The 27,026-nt window shown below is 31.4% G+C and overlaps 1 protein-coding gene across 3 annotated transcripts in view; it reads right to left on the bottom strand.

Annotated features, from left to right (window-relative positions):
* LOC142326472 (putative tubulin polyglutamylase TTLL9) overlaps positions 1 to 27,026 on the bottom strand; it is a 388,004-nt gene that overhangs the window by 20,924 nt on the left and 340,054 nt on the right. For all 3 annotated transcript variants that reach the window (XM_075369043.1, XM_075369046.1, XM_075369044.1), the window contains 4 exons: positions 14,959 to 15,056; positions 12,617 to 12,786; positions 5,951 to 6,026; positions 3,806 to 3,912 (listed from right to left, as the gene is read on the bottom strand). In XM_075369043.1, coding sequence (XP_075225158.1) covers positions 3,806 to 3,912; positions 5,951 to 6,026; positions 12,617 to 12,786; positions 14,959 to 15,056 — 451 coding nt within the window. The remainder of the gene's footprint in view (positions 1 to 3,805; positions 3,913 to 5,950; positions 6,027 to 12,616; positions 12,787 to 14,958; positions 15,057 to 27,026) is intronic.

Genomic DNA, 27,026 nt, shown 5'->3' with positions numbered 1-27,026 from the left:
TCTGAAAGTTCCTCTCCCCAAGTTTTTGCATTTATGGGCACGTGTAAATACAATTGGCAGTGAGCCATCTAATAAGCTCCCTGTTAAGGGAACCCACACATATAACCCCTCTGGGTTTTCATCTGCGACTTCCCATTTTTCAAAATCTCCTCCTTCATTACCTCATATGCTGGAGGATACGATTAACGATCCGATCAACCCCAAGACATCAGACTTTATTAAAATGAAAAATTTTATCTGAATAAATTAATAATTAACTAATTAAATTATTCTCATGGTTATAATGCTTGATAGCTTTCATACAGGATGAACTCGTGGGAAATATATTTGTAGTTTCTCTTTATTTATAAACATTATCCAATGGAACATTTAAGATCTTTGGTCCCTCAATGAAGATGTTAAGAGTATTGATGAATGCATAAGAACCTTTAATAATGTGCTTTCAAGAAACGGACTTCCTGCAGCAAGATGCAGTTATAGTCAGGGGCTATATCTGTGAGTGATACAACTGTCACATATAGAATAGAGAAAGTGGTGGAGTTGCTATTTTCATGTGAGACGAGGTGTCAGCTATAAGGATTCTACTAACTAGCCTCACCCTTGCTGTCACTATAAAAATCTATGTCTCCTTCAAATTATATATCTGCAATCTGTATCTCTCACCAAACTGTGAGTTTGATGCTCTACTCTACATACCCTCTAGGTATTTGACATACCTAGAGGGTATGTCAAATTTCCTCACACAAATTCCATCCCCGTTGTTAATAGTAGGAGATTTTAATGCGCACCATATCTCATGGAGCTCATCAGTCTGTTCCTATCAAGGAAATGTGATAAACTGAGTGAGACATGACTTGGACCTCTGTCTACTGATTGATGGATCATACACATTCATGTCATGTCATTATCATCTGGTACATTGTCCAACATCGACCTGTCCTTATCCTCATCGAGATTACTCACTTGTCTTAATTGGTCTATTTATGATGACTTTTACAGCAGTGAGCACAGATCAATTATCATATCTTTTGACGTTGACCACTGGATGAAAAAAAAAACCATGAAGATGAATTGTTGGAAAGGTAGACTATAATGGTTACCTTAAAGTCTTCCCATCACAGTATGATGATGGCGCAAACTTATTTTGGATTTTTTGGAAATCAGTATGCTATTACAGATGTTGAGATCAAAATAGATGCATATAAATCCAAAGTTGTACAGTATATATCATAAAAAAAGGTGTATATATAAACTTGCTGACTAACCACAAAGCAATTCTTTTTATATTTTATTCCATCTTGTTTACTACTTCTTCAATTCTTCTTGTTTAGATCAAACAGTGTAATCTGAGTGTACCTAATTGTTCAAAGATCTTTCAATCACCATCTTAAGTTAGACTTGTTTTAAAGCATATCTCTTAACCATCATGATGATGTCACTTATTTAAAATATACTATTATATGTTATCGTTTCCTTAAAAAGTCAAAATGAGTTTTCAAAATACAAAAATGGGCTGTTAGATCTGTGTTTGGTGTCCATCCATAAGTACGAGTTAGTTGACCAATATTTGTAAAATTAAAAATTCTAAATTCAATTTATATTTACACTGTAAATGTGCGATATCTTTATTAAACGAATTTAGTTTCTTCTTCATAAATAAACATTTTTTTGTAAATTTTTTACAATTTATTTTAATCTTTTTTATATTCTTTTGCATTATAATTATAGAAAATGTATGTAGCTATTGCTACAGCTGGTAAAGTAAAAATAATAATATCCACCTTTATGAAATCAGACAACAGAATTCTTCTTATGTAATTATGGTAGTTTGGTTTACAAGAAATTGCTTATTATGCTTTCGTTGTCACTTTTAATAAATTTTCAAACCTTTTAAAATATTTTCATACCAGTCTACTTAAACCATTTCAAGATTTTCTTTTAAATAAAAGTATTACTTGGTTAATTTTGAAATAATACTGAATTTAGTTGATGTTTTAAATAATTAAAAAGACTTTAATTACACTTATTTTTTATTATATGGCTTTATATATATATTCATTCATGCTGTTCTGAGAAATATTTTGCCATGTGTTTTCTTGATTTCAGTGTGTAAATACTGGAGCAGTTTCTTTTCTTTTGGTCTGTTCTTTATTTTTTTGACAAAAAATAATTTTTTTAATTGCAATTTGATCAATACAAATTAATTTATAAACTGTACATGCTACCTATCTCCCAAGGGATCATTAGTTGGATAGGCACCTATTGCCTACAGTTGTTTGCCTTAAGGGTTCTAACATTGAAGATTTTCCTCCTAAAAAATTATTTTATTATATTTAGACCTTTAAACATTTCATCAGCCCATTCCTTTCTTAAAACTAAAGAAAAAGTTAGATAGACTTCTTTTTTTCATTCCACAGCTGAAACCAAATTTTCATAAAAAAATATTTTTAAGAAATTACTGATTCTTCCATACTTAATAATTTAGCCAATTTTGAGGTACAACAAACACAATAGTAAAATAAAATGATTATTAGTTCTGTTAAATGATTACTATTTACTGTTTTAATTGGCATGTTACAAACGTGTTTTAAGGTTTTTTTTTCACTAAATGTCAACTTGGGTTATTTTTTTAATTTCCTGCAATTATACCAATTACAGTGATTTTAGCTTTCAAAATGCTTTTGTGTTTTTGTTGTTCAAATAAGCAGTTTCTTAAATATTTGCAAAAAAGTACCTTTATACCCCTTTTTGTCTTCTCCCATTCCCCACAGGACTCCTTAAACTTTAATTAGAGTAAAACTGTATGTGTCACAAAAAAATGTTTAATTACTTCCTTTTAAGAACTTCATTTTTGTCTACTTTTACTGAATTAATATTTGAGTAATTTATAATATAACAATAGAAAGGTTTATATCGACAAAAATATTTTTCCTATAAAGAGTTGGGCCATGTAAATTGATGCATGAAACCATTTTTTAAAACTGCGATAAAAATAAAATATTTAGTTTTATCTCAATCAGTTTAGTGATCTTAATTATAAATCATATATTCGTAAAGCAGTGGTTTCCAACCTGTGCTCCGCAGAGCCCTAAGGATTCTGAAGCCATTCCAGGATAATAAAATAAATAAAAATTAAATGAAATTAAAGAATAAGAAACAAAAATTAGAAAATAAGTAAACTAAAATTTGTTGTACTGCAAATGGTTTAATTTATTGAACTTTGGCAGAACGTTTAGGTATGGCCAAGTTTTGACATTTTGTTGGAGATAGTTGAGAATAAATTGAGATATTGTAGTAAAAGTTTTTAAAATATAATTTCACTGCATGGACATTGTGTACTTTTTTGATATCCTCATTTTACATTCCTTTACTATCTCCTCTTTCTACTCCTACCATCTGCGTAAACTGACTACATACCACTAACTTACTCCTACATACTACTAACTTGTAATACTAAGGCAGCTCTAAGAAGTCTACCATGCTGGCCTCCGTGGCGCAAGTGATAACATCTCGGCCTTTCATCCAAAGATCCTGGGTTTGAATCCTGGTCAGGCTTGGCATTTTCACATGCTACAAATCATCCATCTCATCCTCTGAAGCAATACCTAACGGTGGTCCCAAAGGTTTAAAAAAAGGGCATCTACCATAGAATTATAAAAAAATAGGATTCTAAAAAGACTCCATGAATCAAAAAGGTTAGGAACCACTGGTATAAACAAACACCAAAAAATACAAAGGTGATGTTTAAAAATCAATATTTAATAAGGAAGTGTATATCAAAAAGATAATATATTTTAAAACTTACTTTTGAAACAAGAATATTCCTCTTCCTTTACAACCAACAGCAGGTTTTACAATCCATGTAGACCCAGGGTGTTTTCGGTATTCTTCAACAAACATATGATATTCGTTCTGCAAAAACAATACAATAAAATTACAAAACTGTGTGAATGGAAAGTTAGGTACTAGTTTAATGAAGTAACTAAAATCATAAATAATTTACTTAAAAAGTGAAATATAGGCAGAAATTGTTCAATTTTAATCGCGTTTAACATGATTAATATAGTTCAAATCAGTCAACAGAATTTCAAAACACATTCAGTATAATGGGTATTAAGGATGATCTGTGTTGTTATCTGCAGCACTTTTCATATGCTACCAAAACTCATTTAAGCTTGTAACCACAAGGTTACAACATAAAGATTCTAGAGAAAAGTATTCAATTTTAGAGAATACTTCAATAACAGCAGCAGTTTACAAACATTCAAACTGTTACACAGATCTTCAGTTCTTAATTGTATATTCTAAAGAATCAAAGTCAAAGCAGTCACTTATGTTTTAACAGTCTTATGTATATGGCATTTTAAAAAAAATATGAATTATAAAAAAACCTAAAAAAAGTTCAATCATATCATACATTTTTTTTAATCAAGTAAGTTTTATTACATAGAAATAGATATTTCTCTTAAATTTAGTATGAATAGAAATGTATTTTTTAAAAGTACTAGTATTTACAGATTATTATCAATAAGCCCTATTTTTCTCCTCATACTTGAGGAAACAGTCTTGCTCAAAATTCAGTCTTAGTTTTTCCTGTTTTGTATATAGAGGATTGATATGCATTAACTACTTCCACTGTCACTCAGTTATTTCAAATTGTATTTGATTTAGTAAGATATGTTTTTTTTGTTAATAAATTATTTTTCAAAATAAAGATTATTCAGCTGGAATTTTGCTGATCTCCGTGGCAGAGTGGTATCATTTTGGTCTTTCATCTGAAGGTTCCAGTTTTGAATCCTAGTCAGGCAAGACATTTTTCAAGCGCTTTCAAAAATCCATTTCCATATGTCAAGCACAAGTTTCAAGCTTTTGTGGGAACATCACATAAAACAAAAAAAAAAATGACTGAAAATATTAATCAATGATTCAAAAATTAAAATTGCCACATTTCCCAATTTTATAGAATTATTATTTTGTTTAAACAAATCTAAGATTAAAACACAGCTTAATTTCTTTTAAAAAATATTTCCATTTATTAATGGAAAATTAATTTTTGTTACAAAAAAAAAGAAGGCAACAAACTAAAAACTGAGTACTGTAATTATCAGAAACTCACAGATACAATTAAATCCAGCAGAGATAAAATCAAAATGATCAGTTTCTACTCTCAATCTATTTCCAACTATATTGATAAAAAGTTGATATACTTTTGCTTCAAACATGGAGCAGCCTTTTTTTTTTTTTTTTTAGTATAGGTGTAAACTAATGAAGGTAATCTTCATCACACCTTAGTTGGAAAAGCTGAGTCCAAAAATCCTAGGATTTACATGAATTTTTTAACCTACAGCAAAATGAATTGTGGAATTATGGATTCAACAGTGATAAACTATTTGAAACAGAATGATCAAAATCCTCCAAAGAGGGCTGTGATATCTAGGGCATATAGGGTATAGTTTTAGGTTCCCTCAGCCCATCGAGGGAATGTAGGGAATATCGGGTCCATCAGGAGCCTATAGGCTTTGTAAAGGGAATATAGCAGTGGCTCCCTTGGTGGACCGGCAAGGTCTGCTGCTCTGCTGGGGAAGTTGACATCCGCCGGGAGGTCCCATGTTGAAGCAGCCAGGGAACTTCTTCTGTCTTCTTGGTCTTCTCCATTTGGTGGTTGATGATGAATTAAAACTTCACCTTGGTGCCAAGTAATTCATGTTATTTGATTATTGGCTTAAATAAAATCAATAACCTCATATCAAGCTAACCTACTAAAAAATAGAAAAGTAATTAAATGTTTTTAATTTTGTTCAAATAACATGAAATTGTGGTATGTCAAGATCAATAGTTATGATTAATCCATGATTAAATTGATTTTTTTTTGTGGTCCTTCATTAATCTGTTAAGCATTACTGAAAACATTACATTTTTAAAAAATATTTTTAATTCTGTATTAACTTACTGGAATTTCAAATGTAGTAGGAACACAGTCACATAACTTAGCATCTTCTAATTTACCTTCTCTGTGGTAGGTTTGCCTGAAAAAAAGCAAAGAAAATATGTTATTAAAAAATGTAATAATATAGATATTTAACAACCACAAATGGTGACAATAATTAATTGGGTTGTACACTTGGAAAACAGACTAGAAAAAAATCATGTGACCAGCAAATGACTAGTTTGCATGTGCATTATGGAGTCACAAAGAACATTTTTCAGAAGTTATAATAGTTGGTATTGAATAAGTCGGAATGTTATTTTAACATATCAAGTCTTAATATGTTAAAGTAACGATCGTGTTCCTTGTGACACAATACACTTGGTTCAATGTTTTTCTCATTGTTAAAAACAATTGAAAGTATTAATTTTCAGAGTGGTATTCTACTCTTCATTTTTCTGTCAAAATATCCTTTTCTTTCAGACTGTGTCCTTTAGGTGGTTCTCAGACTGAAGCAACTGGCAATGTGCAACTAGCAGCCAGCAATATATGATAATGTTGCTTCCAGTATGTATACATTAGAATAGGGTCTGGAGTTTCACACCAGAGCTATGCTATATATATATACACGAGGTGCTACCCAAACGTTCAGGGAATTTCACCATAAAAATAAAATAGCTTACCATAACATAATTTCCACTGTCTCATTCAAAGTAATCCCCTTGGGTATTGGTACAGTGATCCCAGCGTTTTTCTCATAATTCCATGTATCCCTGCAAGTCTGCAAGTGTAAGAAGTGTTAGAAGCACATTCTGCGTTTCTTCCTGAATCTCCTCAATTGTGTTAAAACGACGGCCTTTCAATTGAAATTTTATTTTCGAAAAGAGAAACAAGTCGCACGAGGCAAGGTCAGGCGAATAGGATGGGTGGGGAATCACTACCATCTTTTTGGATGGCAAGAAATTCCAAACGGCTAGCGATGTGTGCGCGGGCGGGTTGTTATGGTGCAGAACCTAGCTGTTGTTACCCCACAGATCTGAACATTTGCGCCTAATGCTTTCACGTAACCGCTTCAAAACTTCACAATAGAACATCCCATTGACAGTTTGACCAAGAGGAACAAATTCTTTATGGATAATGCCTTTGATGTCGAAAAAACAATCATCATGGACTTCATGTTGCTGCGAACTTGGCGTGCTTTTTTTGGCCGCGGTGAACTTGACAACTTCCACTGCGATGACTGCTGCTTAGTTTCAGGGTCATACCCATACACCCATGATTCATCACCGGTTATGATGTTGGTGATGAAGTTAGGGTCATCTCTTGCTGAATTTTTCAATTCACTACAGACAGCTACGCGATTTTGTTTCTGGTCGCTGTTCAACAGTCTCGGTACGAATTTTGCAGCAATGCATCTCATGTTCAAATTATCTGACAAGATGCGTTGCACGGACCCATATAACATTTGTACGATTGCACAAACATCATGGATTGTTTGTCTACGATCTGCAACAATAGCCTCTCGCACTTTCGCGATGTTTTCCGGTGTTGGCTTGTTGATGGTCTTCCTGAATGCTCATCGTCATCGACTGTTGTTCGTCAATCTTTGAATCGTTTGTACCACAAAAAATTTTACTTTTACTCATAGCATTATCACCAAATACTTCCGCAAGCATGCAACGGGTTTCTGCACCAGTTTTTTTAAGCATGAAGCAAAATTTAATGCAGGTTCTTTGCTCTTTAAACTCTGCCATTTAGAACTTTCCCGAAGCAGAAAAACACAACGTTACACAACCGCACAAAAGTCAACAATGCAGCCTCTCACCGTTACAGCAGTTGGAAAACTGATTTACAAAGAGTACTGTACCACACATTCTGTAATTTCCTTATTTGCCTTCTTTTTCGCAAGTACCACTGTAACATCAACATCAGATGACATAATTATAGCTTTCACAGCAAAAGTATAAAGTAGCCCAATAACTATAATAATGTGGAAACAAGGTTACTTTGTTGTTAACCATAGGTCATTGATTGATTCAGTGTGAGAGCAGGCTTGACGCAATATTGCATGTTACTTATTGCTAATTGCTTGTTTCAGGTACCCTGCTGCTCTGATCCAGTTTGAGAGCAGGCTCGAAGTGATATTGCATGTTACTTATTGCTCATTGCTTGTTTCGCGTACCAAGCTGCTCCGGTCTGAGAGCCACCTTATGTGGGTTTTTTCAGGTTGGGCAATAATGATAACACTGGTCTACAAAAAAAAAATGTTTTTTTGCTACATATGCATATAATAAAGTGTGCCTTATTAATACACACCTTTATAATACTTTTTTGCAAAATTCAAATCTGCAAACCAAAATTGAATAGAAGGAAGGATGTTTTAGTATCATGGATTTAAAAAACATTTTTTTAAAGGAATTATATAGCTAGCTATGATATTATTTTACTTATATGAGATTTTCCTTAGTTTTCTCCTGTATTCAACCTCTGGAATATACCTTTTCAATCTTCAGCAGTAACCGACAGGCAAATTTGGAATCTATTTTCCTAGAGTGTTTCCATATCCTGGTGAAATTATTATCTATGCTTATTACTTACATCACATATGTAAAGTGGGAAAAAATCCAAATGTGAATGCAAATGTATATTTTTAAAAAGATACTGCATCTCAATATTTTTATAATTTTCAAGACGTTCACTCGCCAATTCTACTCAAACTTTGATTCAAACTCCTCTCAAAGGCGGAATCCTTCATTTGCCTACTTATCTGTGGTTCAAAAAATATTCCTTCTTTGATTTTTGGTGAAAATACACATTCTTTGGATTCACAAGATTTAGACAAATACTACTTTTCTCCCACCTATGAGTACTTCTCTCTTAAGCCAGTTTTTTTTAAGTCTTTTTTAAGGTTTTTATTGTCTTTACTGTCTCATCGCTCAACAAACAACAGTACTTAGTATAATTGAGCTGCTGTCTTAATAAAATGGCCTTACATTTTCATACATGTGCCAAGAATACTTTTCATTCTGTAACATCAGTAAAAATCTCATATTATCATATGATTCCTTCAATTGTGCCAAATAAGTAAAAATACTTATGGTTTTTCATTTCCATTATGAACAAGGGCAACTTTTAAACTCATTTCTGAGGAATTCATAAGTAATCTCAATTTCATAAGATTAGATGCTGTCCTAGTAAATACGATGAAAAATTTACTTCATTGCAGGTACTATATTATCTTTTAAGGAGAAGAGATACTGAAATTCTCTTCCGAACAAAGAAAAATCTTATTTCAATTACACTTTCAAGGAGGTTGCAGCATTAGCCTGGAAACCAGCAACTTATGATTATATTTGAGACAAATTAAGGTCAAGAACCAGGTCATTAAGTTCTGTTTGAGTAATTTTGTGAGGTTAAGTGTTGTCATCTTGAAAAATTTTATTGTCTTCTTCTTCATTACTTTCTAAATCACTCTACCTTTACACTGCCAACATTTTCTCCTAAACTTCATGTTTCAGTCAGAATCGGAATAGTTAACGCTTCATGGTGTGGAATAAGTCTTATGGCTGAAGGAGAACTAGAATATGCAACAAATTTATTGAATTTACTTGTGGTGGCTTTGATTTTTGCGATACAAAAATAATTGTCTGTGAAGTGTTCCTTAGATTCTGTCCATATCACAGGAACAGCAAAAGGCATATGCCACAGCTTTAAACTTGGCCAGCTGCCTTCTATTTTATATCCAAAATAGACTTCATATGAATTTTTAACCAAAGTAGCAATATTTCTTCTTTAAGATTTAAAAGTTAATTTATCTTACACGTTCCAAACATTGTTAGAATGATTTATACATCTACAAGATATTTCTGTATAAATTAGTAACAATACACAAAAAAAATAAAAATATGTATGAGTGTTACATACATACTTGATGATGAGTATTACAATTCATGATGGTATTTTCATAAAAACCTGAAAGAAACTGATTCTCTGGTATAGGTATTACAAAGTAAAAATAGAGATTGAAATGGCTAAATAATTATCATCACATTTACAAAGGCTATTAATTAAGTCAAACTACTGTGATAAATTTATTTTTCCTAGAACGAATGAATCATTGTAAACGGTTAGTATTGATGTCACTGTACAATGAATGAATGTAATAGCATATTAATCACACTGCTCACTCCTTCAGATTATTCCACTCTGAGCCATTTATAAATAACTAGACTTAAAATTTTATCATTAATATAAACACAGACTCTCAGTAGATCTTTACAAGTTTTAGTGTTAATAGGGAAAATAAATAATTTAAACAATTTTCATTTTTTACAAGTGACAATTACAAAAAAAAATTAAGAACCCCATAGGACAAATTTAAAATCATATTTGGATTCAGCATCAAAAAATTCATAAGAATAAGGCAAAACGATCTATGTGACAAAACTCTTGTAGACCATTGTAAATTACATAGAGCCATATTTAGAAATTATGCTTGCCCAATTAAAAAAAAAAACCTGACCTAAGGTAATGTGCAAGAGCATTGTTATGATGAAGATACCACTAATTTGATTTCTCCAGATCTAAAGTAAATGTGACAAACAGCACCACAAAGAAGGCAGAAAACATCTTAATAATTTTTAATAATTGTTTCAGGTTTCATGACAGTATGGTATAAAACTTAACTGCAGAAAAATAAATGTCGCCATCTTTTTGAGCTTTACCTATCTTTTTCTTTAACTGAGAGTTTGAAGACTTCCACTTTAGTGACAAATATAGAGCCTTTGTTTTCTACATATAGTCAGTCATACTCTGAGCTTCATAATCAGTTATTATTCTTTTAAGAAAATCATAATCGCTATTTGTAAATCTAGCATCACTGGTTACCAGCAATGCTAAGTTCTTTTTGCTCAGTTATAAGCAGCATAGGTATAAATTTTACAGCCATCCACCCTATCCAAATCATCTGTTAAAATTATTTCTACCAAATTTTACAAAAAATATTAGAAATTTCTAAAATGTTAACTAACATTCTTTCAAGATTATAAACTACTTTGATGATATTGACACTTCATTTAGTTAAATGTCTTCCAGAACACTGATAATTTTATATCAAAGGTTTACGGTCAAAGTATGATTATTAATTATATCATTCTTTAACATGTTAACACAAAAAGGATGAACTTTTATCATTATTTTTACAGGGTTATGAAAGTCCCGGGAGAACTTCGTGATACACCTGTATACATATAAATAAATATACAAGTATATATGAACTATGTAATACACACATATACAGGGATTTTCAAAACCATCAATTCAACAGTTATGAAATATTTACTGCTTTACTATTACATTTAAAATGTGGTAGTTATCATGATCAACAGATTTAAATAATGGTTGCAGTTTTTCTAGCTATTAAAACAGGTGTGCCAATTTATATAATTCATCACGTTCAAAATTTACCTATTTATTCGTAAAAGTATATTTATGTTTATATTTGAAAATATAATAATTTTCTAAATGTTCAAATTTACTATCTATTTCTTGATTTTCTTTATGTCCATGTGTATTAAGGTGATCATAAAAATTCTGTCTCTAACTTTTGTAGGTATATAATTGTTCTAAAAATCTTCATTTTAAGAACATATTAGTTTTATCGATATATATTTGTTTGGAATCATTAGAATTAATAAAGCGCTAAGTATGTTTTCACTATTAAATATTTTTATGCTTATGCATATTTCAGTCTGAAGTGTAATATCATTTCTGGAGCTCCTTTTAGGAGTCAGAGGGTTGTCAGATCATTGTTTGGCACCCATAAGTATGAATCATGTATACTGATGTTAAGTTATTTACGTGTTTATATTAATAATAAAAAATATTACCTTATTATGTGTTTATATTTAAGAATTTATAATTATTTATGAATGTATATGTTTACCAAAAAATATACTTATCCTTAAAAATAACAATATCCAACTCTACCAAAGCAGACAATAGAACTCGTTTTTTAATTCAAAATACTTTGGCTTATAAGAATGGCCTTATCAGAATTAAAAGTTAAAAATTCCACATATAAAAGTATTTGTCAAATAATGAAAATATTAATTTAAAGTTAAAATGATAAATATGTTAAAAAAGAATCAATATGTGTGTGTGGTTTAGCTAGCCAATATTATGTTACTGTAATACACAGTATTATAACACTATAAGACAGTATCATATTATTGGCTACCCAAACCGCACACACATATTGATTCTTTTTTAACATATTTATCATTTTAACTTTTAATTAATATTTTTACTATTTGACAATATACTTTTATATATGAAATTTTTAACTTTTAATTTCGATTTTAAATCTTAAATTTCAAATTTAAAAGGAAAAATTTTTAAATTTTAATTCTGTTTGATGTGAATTGATTTTAAAGTTTTTATCCAAAGTTTTAACAAATTTTGTTTTACTGTAATTATAATACATAATTTTATGTGAACAATTAAAAGATTGTATCAATTGAACACGTGAGAAAATTGTGAATGTACTCATATATATATATATATATATATATAATGATTTAAGGTAAGTGTCATCCTACCTAATTTAATTTTATTCTGTACTTGGTGGATCAAATTATTTATTTGTATTTCATATAATAATATATAAATGAAAATTTGATAAATACTAACTTGAGGCGTTTCATATTGCGAGCTAATTGATTTTTAGAAGTAAGTTCATAATGATTGCGAAAATGAGGAATGTACTGATTTCTTCCAATACGATGACGACTGTCTATTACAGAACGCAGTTGGCTTACTTCACACCAGTACACATCCCAGTTATCTGAATCATCATTGGCCTGAACAACAAATAAAATGTGTATAGTCAAATTAGAATTTTTTAGTTCGCTACTATTATTTTTTTAATTATGTAACATACCGTCTACTACACAAAATGTGTAGCCACACACAACTGCTGTTTGCTAGCGCTACTAAACGGTAACAGATACATAAAAATACAAGGTGTGTCTATTAAATAATGAGACTATGATTCTACCATATAGAGAAAGTAATGAGAACGAATTGTGAGCTCTTTAGCAGAAACTTTGAATGCGTATCAACCTGCATGACAAACATTAACACTTTTGGGTATTTGGTTGATCGTGAAACATTGTTTAATACAGTTGTTGTTTCTGTTATATGCCAGAATAATTCTAGGTTTAAAAGTCGAGTTACGTGTCGATTTGAATTTTTTAGTAAAACCAAACAAAATATCAACAACCGAATGTTTTTAAATACTTATTGAGGCTTATGAATTAGATTGCATGTCTCATGCATATGCACGTGAGTGGCACAAAAGATTCTACGAAAGGCAAAACAAATTCAGTGATACGTAGAAAACAATGGATGCCCTAGACAACCTTCCGCTTCAAAAACCAAATAAAATGTAGAAATAATTATCCAAATTGTTCAAGATCACCGACTCAGTGTCCAAATAATTATTGAAGCCAAGAAAATTGACAAAAGAACTCTGTGAAAAATTTTTCATGAGAATATCAACGTGAAAAAAATTTGTACTCGGATGATATCTAGATTTCTCACACCCACACTTACACGCTGGAGCAAAGAGAATGGTGCAAGGAAATTTGCTCTGAGATGCTGCAGCAAGTGGATTTAACTCGATCCAACCTTTCTCAAAAAGTCATCGCCGTGATAAAACCTGGATCTTCTGTCATGATCCTGAGACAAAACAATAATCAGTGTCCATCATCACAAAGAATGCAAGGAAGCTCATCAAAGTGGATCCAAATACAAAGCCTGATCAGTCTGTAGAAACCGATCATGTATTTCTGTATCAAGGGAATAATTGTGGAAGAATGGGTTTCAGAAAGTACAACGGTAAATTGAAGTTATTTTAACAAAGTTTTGATGAAACTGAGAGAAAGTATCAGAAAAAACAACAAGAATTGTAGAAAAATGATTTAATTATTCAACAAGACAATGAGTCTACTTACACAGCACTTTTGTGAAACGGTTTTTGTCCAGCAAACACCTTAATTCGATAGAACATTCTCCATAGTCACCAGATTCGGTACCGTTTGATATTTTTTCTTTTTCCTAAAGTGAAATCTACGCTTAAAAGAATGCAATTTGGGCAATAAAAGAAGAAAATGGAAGATGTGTTAAAATAGCTGACAGAAACTGATTTGCTCCATATCTTTGACATAGAGAACAAGACCGCATTGGTGTCGTAAGTGTAAATCGGGGCTATATTAAAAGCTTAGAATTAATATACGTATAAATCAAGGTGAATTATTGTATTAGTTTTGTTATTTAATACACACACCTTGTATTACAATGGTACCACTTTGTTCATGACATCACAGTTTTAAAAAAATGTAACTATAATTTTAGATAATTTTAAAATAATAATTTTATGCAAAGATAATTTTATGCGGAGACTGAAAAAATAGCCTAAACATTCATTAACCAACAGCCTCAAAAATGTGTTAATTTTATTTTCTTTGAAAATAAGGCTATTTTATTGATTTTAGAATTTTAATTATTATATACAAGATCATATCGCACACTAACAAAACATTCTTTAAATAACCCAGATATATATAAATTAAGCTGCAACAATTTACTAACGAGAACAATACCGGTATTGGTAATTACATTATGCTTATTATTACATTACTTTATTATGATTTTGTTGTTTTAGTGATGAGCAATTAGTGTAATTTTACTCGTACAACTGTTATCATATTTTTAATTTTATGCAGAAGTTATGAATAATTTCAGTGAAATGACAAAACTGATAAATGTAATCATCATTCCATGAATACTTTTTTTGTATTATCATAGTGTTGAATTCAAAGAACTCACAGGATATAAATAAACGGTTTGAGACCTATCTTAGGGCAAATTTACTCGTACAATAGTTTTTTTTAAAGTTATCTAGCAGATAGAATATTTAAACAATTTTTCTGAAATTCTAAAATAATTAGATTGTGTATAATTAAACAAACCTGCATCCATCCTCTGCTTTTGAATGCATCAGTAATTACTTGATTAATTGATGCCTCGACTTTAAAGTAGTAAAATCTTACACGAGGAGTTTTTTTTTCTGGAAAAACAAATTATTCAATCATATTCAACAAAGAGTAATAGATCAGATTTAATTATTTTAATCAACAAACATAATAAACCGCATATACAATTGTTCTTTACTTGGTATATATCACAAGTAAGGCAAGGAGAAAAAAAATTATTACAAATTCAGTATTATTTATATATACGTCATTTTTCTACCGCTTTTTTCTATGCGCATTTCATATCAAGGAAAGGTTTCCGAATACCATGTGCGTAAAAATCCATCAACCTGGATTTCACACGATATGAAATGGCTGGCAGTGCTGATAATGGTATTTTCAAATTTCTTTAAGACACTGAAAGCCAAACCAATCTTAAGACGAAGGGGAGACAACGATTGTTTTTGGTTATAAGGACGGGTGATACTAACTGTGTTTGCCACGAATTAATTAAAATAATTAATTCGTGGACGTGATTTTTTAATCGATAGAATGTTCATTGTTGCAACAATCTTTAATATTACAGGAAGCATTTATGTACTGTTGATAAAACGGGCCAGCGGCTCCTAATCAATTAGTTGAATTTCCCTACACGAGTCTGATTTATTGTCGTCAAAATCTGTTGGCTACAACGGCTCTTATTTCTAACATATACCTCAAACGACATGAACTGCGAATTATAGTACCCGTTAACTAGTATGTCCCGGTGAAAATCGAAAGAATATTAACAATAATCAGAAAATTATCAATCGCTGATTTACGGCATCCACTTTGTGTTAAATGTTACTCTAATCATCTCTTGGGAAAGGTTCACATTATGTTATATCGGTAGGTAATCACGGAGTTCGTTAGAACTTCGTCGGTTAGAGACGACCAAGTCAACGAACTACGTTAGCAGTTGTAAACGTTGAATGAAAACGGGGAGGAAAAATAAGCGTGAAAACATCATATTTCAGTTCAATTAGATTAGTAATAAAGAATACTTTCAAAAATACCTCGAATTTTGTTAGACAACGCTTTTTTTTTTCATTTGATGAACCGCGGGACTCGATACGTCATTTTATTCATTTTTTTAATGCACCTTTACGAATCACGCCGCTAGATAGCAGTACTTGATAGTATTAGGTAGCGTACAAAAACTTGACAATATACTTGAAATAATAAAATTTGAAAGAAAATATACTACAGTTAGTTTTAATAGTAAATGCTGTTATGTAAATGAAAAGTACTGAAGATGAAACAAATTTTTTAATTCCCATAACTTCTTTAAAAAAAAAATAATAGTATTAGTTTACAAGAGATATACTAGTTTTATTAAAAAAAGGAATAAATAAAATAGAAATAAATTCGATCGGTAAAATCGATTTTATCGATAAAAATTGAGAGTTGCACTTACAAAGTAATAAGTGCAATATTACATCACGGATTTTCTATTCGTAAAGATCATTATAATAGTTTTATTAAAAGAGGAAAAATACGGTATGAAGTGAATGATATGACTATCAGCAAAAAAAAAGAAAAAATTGTACAAAACTCTTACCGGCCCGATTTCATTTATTAAACGACGAACGATCATAATAATTGTATTATTTCTGTAAACGTGATATGTATTACATATAAATGAAATCGGCCCGGTTATGAAATCCGGGCTGGATTTACCGAAACTTTAAAAAAAAAGAAAGAGAATGCAGGAGGAGGAGCAATCTACGACAAACAGTTCAAGTTACGACTGAAGACCATGAAGACTTAACGACGGAAAAGAAAGAAAGAATCGCCTTTACAAACGTTAATATTTTTAAATTAATTTTGCCAACCGATACGGACAAAAACCTCAGTAAAGAGTAAGGTGAAAAGCGTTAACAATAATTTTAAACTTTAACATCTATCGGTGAAAGTTAAGTTTAGATTTTAATCAAACGATAAATTTCAGAAACACTTTTCCTGATTTCTTTCATAGGAATAATAACATTTTAAATTAAGATTAAATAATCCAGCCGATTTAATATTACTATTAGAATATTAATTTATTTCTCGATAATAACAATTAATGTGGAAGCGATCGGAAAACTTAGCGACAAATTATATAATATCCTAATAGAGACAAAATCGATGCAACGGAGGGTTTACACAGAGGTAATCGATGATTTACAAGACCCGTGAAAGTAACAATATTGGACTTTTAAATTAAATTATATAATATTAATGATTAAATTCTATAAGCGTATCGTAATTAAATATCCTTTTCCTACGACGGATAATAAAATAAATTATGAAGCGGGAGATTATTGTTTTTGTGTATGAAATATACCTGTTAATGTTAATAAGATCTGTTTTCATAGTATTTTCATTTTTAGGTTTGGATACTTGATCGAGGTATACATAAGAAGAAATATTAAAGAAATAACAAACATGTTTTTACTAAATTACCGATTAAGATAGCAAACGGTATTATGTAATTTTTTAAATTCTATTATGTTTTAACGATTAATTAAAACGCTACATCTAAATTAACTTAGATGTAAAGTACATAATTAAAAAAAGGGGGAAAAAAGATCAATTTCACTGTAATTGTGGTGCGCTTAATTTCGTTACTGTACAAGTGTTTATAAGTAGATATATATGATTTTACTGTTTGTTTCTATTCTGGGAAAAGAAAGAATAAAACGACAAAAAAATCCCTTTCTTCAGCTTATCTTATTTTTTTAATACCATTGTAAAACAAATGTTACATCTTTTCCTCCATTCGCTTAATTTGATTATTATTTTTCATGTTTTGTTCATTTTATGAGTACGCATACGTAGATTTCGTTGTATCATTATTATTACTATTTATTTATTTTTTGTTTACAATAAGTTCAAGAAAGTTTTGTCAATTAATATTAGTATTCTTTTCTTTTTTTTAAACCTCAGTAAGTAGGTACAATGAAATTAACGATTACTAAACTGAAGGTCAGCCGCTAGTTAATTATATAATTATATACACATTTATTGTCCTTTATACAAATAAAAGCTTTGTGAAAACAAGTAAAAAAAAATATATATATATATATATATAATAATCTTTGTTTTTTGTTAAAATAATGATGTACAAAACAAAAACGTATTTGGTAAACCGTACGCGTTCATTCCTCACAAATTATCTTAAAAAATTTACATTAAAATATTATTAGGTTAATACAACTAATTTCTATATTTACAATAAATGTACGGCATAAAAAGTAAATATGTACACTATACAAGTACGTACTAAATGAAAACTGAACGTACACTTACACATACGGTCGATATTTTTTGTTACGGGGAGCGAAACAGAATCTTAAACAGAAAATTTAACCGTACAAAATGGGCGTTTGATAAGTAAATGAATGAAATGGATTCGTAAATATGTCAGACAGAAATCGATCCCTAGATACCGTTTTAAGATATTTTTCTTCAGCGATTTATGAAAAATCAAATTTATTTTGATTACTTGACTTACGACTTCTCAACGTATGAGATTCCCTCGGTTCAACGATCGCTCTAGTACAAAAACGTACCTTGATGGGCTTTTAAGTGGTGCAAGCGGTAGCGTCTCAGCCTTCCGCCTAGAGGTCATGGGTTTGAATCCCCGTTAGGCGTGGCATTTTTCATAAGCTACAAATTTCCATTCGGGCTAAACGATCAGAGCAGTCGATGTCCGCACATCTCATAAATAAAAAGCAGATTTGACTTTTCAGATAGGTAAAGAATAAATAAAAAATCAAGAAAATATGTAAGGATTGATTTCTGCTTTCCGTATTAGTTAACCTTATCTCGTTCATTAAATTATCAAAAATATTGATAATTGATCTCCTTGATATCCCCCTTTTCTGTTCGTGGATTCTACGGCGTATAGTCCTGGCTTGATGACACTTGTCTTGTACGGATATAATTTTTTGTCGTACCGGTTCTTCGTTATTCCGTAGGCCGTTTTATCCAGTCCGTTTGGTCGAATCTATTCTCCCAGGTACTTGAAGTTTCATTCTTCTGTTTCCGTTCCATTAATTCGGTTTTTTCGAACGACATCTGAAGTCCGGTTTTCAATAATTAGTTTCTCAATAATTATCAGTGCGTCTTGTACGTTTCACGTTAGAAGTGTTACATCATCCCTTTTTTTCTGTTTAGCCTCCGGAACCACCATAAGGTATTACTTTAGAGGATGAATGAGGCTGATATATATGAACGTAAACGAAGCGTAGTCTTGTAGTTTCAAGTCGACCGTTCCTGAGATGTGCGGTTAATTGAAACCCGAACGTCAAAGAAGACCGGTATCCACGATCTAGTATTCAAATCCGTACAAAACTAACTACCTTTACTAGGATTTAAACAATAGAACTCTCGACTTTGAAATCAGCTCATTTGCAATGACGATTTTTACCGCTGGACCGACCGAAAATACCAGGCGGTCTACTGTTAAGTTGTTTACTTTCGGTCCCGCTCGTATTTCTTCGTTACTCTCTTTTTCTAGTTGTTTCCGCCATTCCCTGATGATTTTTTCCAGTACAGTGTAAAAAAAGGTCGGTGATAGTCCATCCCTTTGCCTAACTCCTGTCATATTTTTAATTATTTATATTAAATTTATGTTATTTTTATAAATAAAACGAATTAATACATTTTTAATTTTGATCGGTATATAATAATACGTTAAGCAAATAATAGGAAAAAACTTCCGTATCATCTGCCTGGATGAATAAAGGAAAACCGTGATAAAACCTTGATCAGAACAACATCGCAGAATCTACAATCTATTATTAAAAATAAATACATCAAGATACTAAAGGTAAAAAGATAATTAAGAAATTAATAAATTAATGAAAATTATTCGAGCAAAAATATACGTAAACGTTGAACGAGACGCAGAAAATTCAGGTTTTAAAATTTAATTGTATATTAAAAAATTTATAAGATTTTTCTTAAACGGTCCAATAATTTATTAAAAATGGCAATAGGATAATTAAGTCCTTTCTTGTTATATACAAAAACGGTTCCGTTGTCTGCTGATTTGATAGAGGCGGATATTGATAACTGTTTAAGAATAAATTACTATATTTTTGCCGCAGTTGCACGCTCGTAAATATAAACACCGGAATAAATTAACAACCTTTTTACTTCCTTGTAAAGTACAGCGAGTATTGTTATCGCGAAAAATTTTGTTTTTCAGATTTCAATGGAAATATCCATTTTGACTAATTTCGACGTAACATCTGTACGTACGTGTACGGGCGTCACGCCGAAAGACCATTCCTTAATTAGCGTACACGTTCTATAGTTTTCAAATTTTCTCTCTCTTTATATTTCTAATCTTTTCTTAATTTTTTTATTCACCTTGTTCTTAACATTTTCTTCCTTTTCGTATTCATTTTGTCCTTTTTTTGAGAAATATTTCTTCACGTCATCTTTCTTTTTCCTGTACGATTCTTTCTTTTTCGTTTTTGATTATTTACCAAATAATCCAATAATAAACGTATATATTTCACACAGCTTAAAAACGATCGGCCTAATATGTTGAAATTTAGGATTTAGGACCGTTGTAACATTTTGTTGTGCACCTTCCCTTTTGATCGCATCCGACTGAACCAAAATCGTCCAAAAAGCCCGGAATCCAAACAAATTTTGGACTTTTAGATTTTGGTATTTTTCTTAACCGCAGTAATAAGCCCTCAACGACAGCTTTTCAGCGATATATCATAAGCGGTACTTATTGTCATCGGTTCTAGAGTTACAGCCGAATGAAATTTTAATTAATGAAATATTTGGATCGATAACGGGAAGGCACATCGGTTCGAATCAGACTTCATCTCCTTTTTTATCTTTTTAACTTAAATATATAACTTAATATATTTAATTTAAATATATAGATTTATTAATAATTATTTACCCGTGATCGTAAAAAAATCTTTACGATAAATAATTATTCAATAATAACGATAAAAAAACATTAAAAATAATCAGAAGTTATTAATGAAATACAATTTTACGTACTTTTAAAAATGCGTATATGTAATTTAATAGGCGTTATGTAAACGTAATAGATTCGGTGAAAACATCTGATTATTTAATGCTAACTGAAGATTATAATTTAGAATCGTATTACTTTTAGATTTTGTAGTTTAATATCTGTTTAATTTTATTTACGTTAAAGTTAACTACAGAGCGACTGAAAAATAGACCCTCACAAGAACAACATTACACTGAGGTTTACATGCCCGATCTTTAATAAATCGCAAAAATTCTTATCTTTTGGTTCATTACTCCTTGATATTCTCCCTAAATCGGAGTTTGTCGTCGTTTCGTTTATTTGCAGAACATTTAATCGCTCTTTGGTTCGGTATAATTCTTCTGTTCTTAATTTGCGTACACGTTCTCTAGTTTTCAAATTTTTTCACTCTTTATTTTCATCATCCTGTCTTAATATTTTTATTCTTTTCTCGGTTTTAACAGTTTCTTCCTCTTCATAATTCATCGTCTTGTCGTTTTTTAGAGATATCTTTCTTATTCATTTTTGATTATTCACCAAATAATCCGATAATAAAAACCGAATATTTAATACCGTAAGGTCGAGATTAATATTTGCAACCCGGTATACAGGAGTTCACCGAACGGAATAGTACGATTATTATTAACTTTTATTTATACGATACGCCGGAAATCTAAAACTTTTGTTAATCAGCGACTCACGAAGATACGAATAATATCGATCTAGTAATACGATAATAAAGGGACTTTTACTCTATCCTAATATTTCACGTAAGATTGTTGAATTAATAATCGTATAAATATCTGACGGTAATAAAAATTAATGTTTCGGCGATCGTGTAACCGTCCACTTTCATTAAAGAATTGGAGGATCGTATCTCACTAACAAATGAAATAAGTTTAATTGAAATGCAGTAAAAACTTTTTATATGCAATTTTTGGAGGCGTACATTAGATATTTTATTTATAAGCCTTCGGTTGACAAGAAATCATAATTACGGGCGTCAAGCAATAATAATCATTTTTATACTTAGCAAACTCGTTCTGATTTTTTAAGGGAGCTCCAAACGACGGTGTACTTTAAACTGGAATAGTAAACGTAAAAAAAAAAAAATATTTAATGAAAATGAAAATCGTAGTATTTTTTTACATCAAAAGAGTGCACTTTACGTTCAAAATTTCAATTGCGTTTTTAAGATTAAATATTTGGTGTTTTATATAATATAATAATTGAAATTTAATTTATATATATATAAGTTTTTTTTAATTTATACTTGGCCGTTCAACTAGATAAAAATGTTGTTTTTTTTTTTGTTTTTTTTTTTAGTTAGCAGAGCGTTAGAGGAATTTACAAGACAGATCGGTCAGTATGATTAACAGTATTCAACCGCTTTGATAGTCCTTCTGACCTAAATTCAACTGTACTCTTGGCACAGCGACCTCTGACACTAAACTATAGTATTATAATCCGTCCGTTTATTCTTGTATAAATTATACGTCGGCCGGTTAAATTCAGCAAACAGTGAAAACGTTTTTTCTTTCTGTCGAGCGGCTGTTACTAATACGAACCGGTTAACTACGGGAAAAATTTCGGATCTTTTCATTTTACGTCTCGTCAATCGCTCGAGTTTCTTTCATATACTATCTGTCTCTGTATCATTGTCCGTTAATTCGCGCGACTATGTAGGCTAACACACTTAACCGTTATCTTATAATTTTTTTCTGCTCCCAAGATATCATTTTTACCGTATTATGATAAAATTTATTATTTTTAACGCCATCATATTAGTAAACTGTAGAGTGTAGTAAATCAATTTTGTACACTTTGTTTTCTAGGCTAATAAAAAAATTTATATACGTATCGGGTACATCTCGAGTTAAACTATTTTATTTGTACTTATAAAAAATCTATTAAATATTTGATCGCATGAGAAACTAATAATTTTTCCGAATAATGTTTTATTTATCCGATAAATATAATCGTAATAAAATAAAATATATATAATTTTTTTAGAATAATCGTTATATGCGGTTATTCTAAGTAATTTAATTACAAAATCTTTATTTAAATTATATTTGAGAGAATTAAGAGTACCATGTGATGTTACGAAAGGTTGCGGTTCACGGATCGAGTCGATTTAAACGGATCTACTATTAAACGCATTTTAATTAACTTTTATCAAATATTAAAATGTTTTCTTCACCTCGCAATTATAAATATCGATTCCTTGACCGGAGAAAAAAAATTTTAATTTTCACAGCAGATTATAACAGAAATTATAAGTTACCTATCCGGGCATAACTCTGTTGCTGTTGAAGCAGTAGTTATAAAGAGAAAGTAAAACGAAAGCCAAAATTGTGGGTATCGTAGTTTTTGTGAAACGTCAACGGTTCAAGAACCCTTAATCCAAAATTAACATGAAAATAGCGTAAAAGAAATTTTCAGAAGATGTATGTACGTAAATTGTATGTACTGCGGTCAAGAAGATACTCCCTGTCACACCTTTTTTTTTTTTTTAGAATTTGCACGTCGGGAGGATCTAAAAGCAAGTTATAACAAACAAGAGATTACCCCTGAAATCACAACAGAATATAGACCGACCGGTAAAGAGGAATCGGCTGATTCGTGGCTGAAGTTATACGAGTACGGATTACAAATGAGAGGAGTTACTTAAGGGAAAAACAAATCGTAACGACCGAGATCAGTTGCCGGGGCAGCGCCCGGTCAGGTGTCCCTGGCCTTAGCGGTTTGAGGCAGAGGCGAGTTGAAAATAAGGAAAAGATCCGGAACCGGTGAGCCGACCTGCCATGGCAGTAGGCGGGAAGGCGCCACACTCCCCCTCGGCTGAGTAATACTTGATTGAGGAGCCGGCCAGGGGGAGCAAGAGAACAAACACCAAAAAAAATCTGTTGACTAACGTAATAATTCTGAAAATATCAGATTTAATGTCTAAAACGTAAAAACTTATCTCGATACATCTACATAAAAAAAGTCATTCTTCAACAATTGTTTCGTTAGAAAACAATTTAAATAGTTTTTTAAAAAGATTAAATAAAATCAACGCTACTCTTACCTCCGACTCCGTAACTTTAGAATGAATTAAGAAAAGATAGCTTTAAAAATAACGATAAAATTTGTTTCTATACCGAGAAAAAATCAGTAAGTCAAGACTGATACATTATTATTTTGAAAGTATGTGACTTTATTCATTGTCATTTATGTATTTACATAAATTATAGCTATCGATAAAAAATCTGATGTGGATACCACATGACTTCCTTGTACACCTATTAAGTTATATATATACATTTTTTTAAATGAAAAGAACATCAAATTTTATTTCATTAATAACCTCCGAATTTTTCTTTTTTTTAATTGTTATTATTGAATTATTTATTGTAAAACATTTTTGCAACCAGAGGCTAATAATTAATAATACATTTTTAAAAAATGTTAAAAAAAAGGAGATGAAGTCGGATTTGAACCCAAGTGCCTACCTATGTAATATCCAAATATTTCAATAATTAAAATTTTTTTTTGGCTATAATTCTGGAACCGATGAAAATAATTACCGCTTACGATACATCGTTGAAAAGGTCTCTATGAGGGCTTACTGCAGTTAAAAAAGTCCAAAATTTAAATCTTTTGGGATTCCGGCCTTTTTTGGACATTTTTGGTTGTCGATTGCAATCAAAAGGGAAGGTGGAAAACTAATGTTATAACAGTCCTAAATCCAAAATTTCAACATCCTACAGCTAATCGTTTTTGAGTTGTGCAAGATACATACGTACGCACGAACAGACGTCACGCCGAAACCGATCAAAATAGTTTCAGGTACGGTCAAAATGGATATTTCCGTTGAAATCTGGAAACCAAAATTTTCGCGACTACAATACTTCCATTACTTCGTACAAGGAAGCAAAAACGGCTTCCTCATTTTTTTCTTTTTGTTTATTTAATGTTATTAGTTCAACGTTTTATAATGAATTTATGCAACAAAAAAAATATATACAGAATGTGTCAAAATATAGGGAAATTTCTCTACATCTTTAAAACCGGTCCAGATAGAATACTGGAACATTCAAGATAAGGTATCGGTCAACTACTTTATCTTTGGACGAGAACTATAATTTCAACCCCTTCTTGCGGGTTTACCCAGAGGTTGTGACTCAAATATTTTAAACGGTAACACTCTTTATGCGATACATAATTTTAAAGGTCTGTTTAAAATAATGTATCACGGTGACATTGTGGTGCTCGCAGAAAGTGTAACGAGTTAAATGAAATGCTTAGCGATCTAAACGAGGCTTGGTAAAATTTAGAGATAAATATTAATAAAGAGAAAACAAAATGTACGGTGGTATAAGGACCTGCTTCATCGGCAGAACACAATGAACGAATGAATTTAAAAATAAAATTTTAAATAAAATGTCGGTACGATGTCTGTATCCAAATCGGCGGTGGGATAAATTTTAGTTTTTGAAAAAATTAAATCGATAATTTAAGGAACCGTATCGTTAATAAATAAATCTATAAAAATAAATTATTTGCTAAGCAAAACATTTGCTTATTTACTTAATTTCATTTTAATACGTATTCGAAACGTTCTCCTTCTGTCCGTTGTAAAAGGATGATACTGCATTATTCATTCAGTCCCTAGGAATATTTAGGACTGATTTTCAAATTCTATTTTGTAAATAGGACCGATTTACGATATTTCTTTTTTGTAAATTTCTATATTAATCTCGATCGTTTGTTGCAGCAACAAAGCACGCCGAAGGGGATTCGGCAATTTGAGTCTATGCTGCAGACCGAACGGACGGGATACGCACAGAGGTGCCATCTTTCTTTGTGTGTATGGCGGTCAGACGCCACCTCTTGCTACGATGGTGTTTCGGCTGTAGCGGAAATGCCGATACATAGATACTAGGGGGGAAAAAGAAGGGTGCAAAAGATACGGGCAGCCGGGTGGAAACGTGGAACCGTGTAGGGTCGGGTGGCAGCCTCATCGCTGAGGGCGCCAGGGCCCAAACCGCAAGCAAAGCGGCTCGAGTCGGGGCGTGCCGATGACGCAATGAGAACCCCAATGTATGCGGGGCGGGCGCCCTGGACGGGTTGTATGCGCGGGGAGCATACCCGGACCCCGAGTAGGTATAGGCACGGGAAGGGCGGACCTCTTGGGGAGGGGCTGCTGGCCTTCCAGAAGCGAAAGGTCGAGGAGTTCTGATGAGCCAGGAGGGACGATGACGGGAGGTCTAGTAAGGGCCCTAAGCTAGGGTGGGCTTATTCGCCGCCACGGCTCACGGGTGCGACTAAGATAACGTCTACTAGTCGAATGCCGGTCGCCCCGTGTGAGTTTCAAGATAAAAAAAAGTAAAACCTACTATCCTCGCAGATATGGTGGTGGAAGTGCAGGAGCAAAAACCACCAATAAATAGCTATACATGTACCCGGGAAAATAATCAAAATTAAAAATAATATTCATTAATCTATAGAATTTACGTTTAAATAGATGAAACAGTACGGTAACAGTTAGTTATAAATTTCGAAATTATTGACTTTTTCATTAATGTCCTTGTTGTATTAGTGTCGTTATAAACTAACTGTTAAAATTTTACGATGAATCTCTTTCATTTCGATACTGTAAATACCATATATATATATATATATACAGTGGCGAACAAATTAATTCGAACACAGTATTTTTAACAGAGAATTATGTTTTTAAGAGAAAAAAAAGTTTAATAGTCAATCTTACTCAATTTGAATAGTTTATGTGTCCTCCTTTGTTTCTGACTACCTCATTATTCCTCTTTGGCATTGTTTCCATTAAGGTAGAACTACCATTTTTTATTTCTTCATCTCGAAATCAAACCTGTATCGCTAAGCTAATAAGCTCAGTTTTTGTGCTACAATTTATTTTCCCAAGTCTTCTTTTTAGTATGGCCCGTAAATTTTCAACGGGATTCAGGTCGGGGGAGTTACCTGGCCACGAGAGTACTCGAATGTT

The sequence above is a fragment of the Lycorma delicatula genome, chromosome 6, assembly GCF_047948215.1.
Source record: "Lycorma delicatula isolate Av1 chromosome 6, ASM4794821v1, whole genome shotgun sequence".
In the NCBI taxonomy this organism is placed as follows: Eukaryota; Metazoa; Arthropoda; class Insecta; order Hemiptera; family Fulgoridae; genus Lycorma; species Lycorma delicatula.
This window is presented reverse-complemented; position numbering and strand designations above follow the sequence as displayed.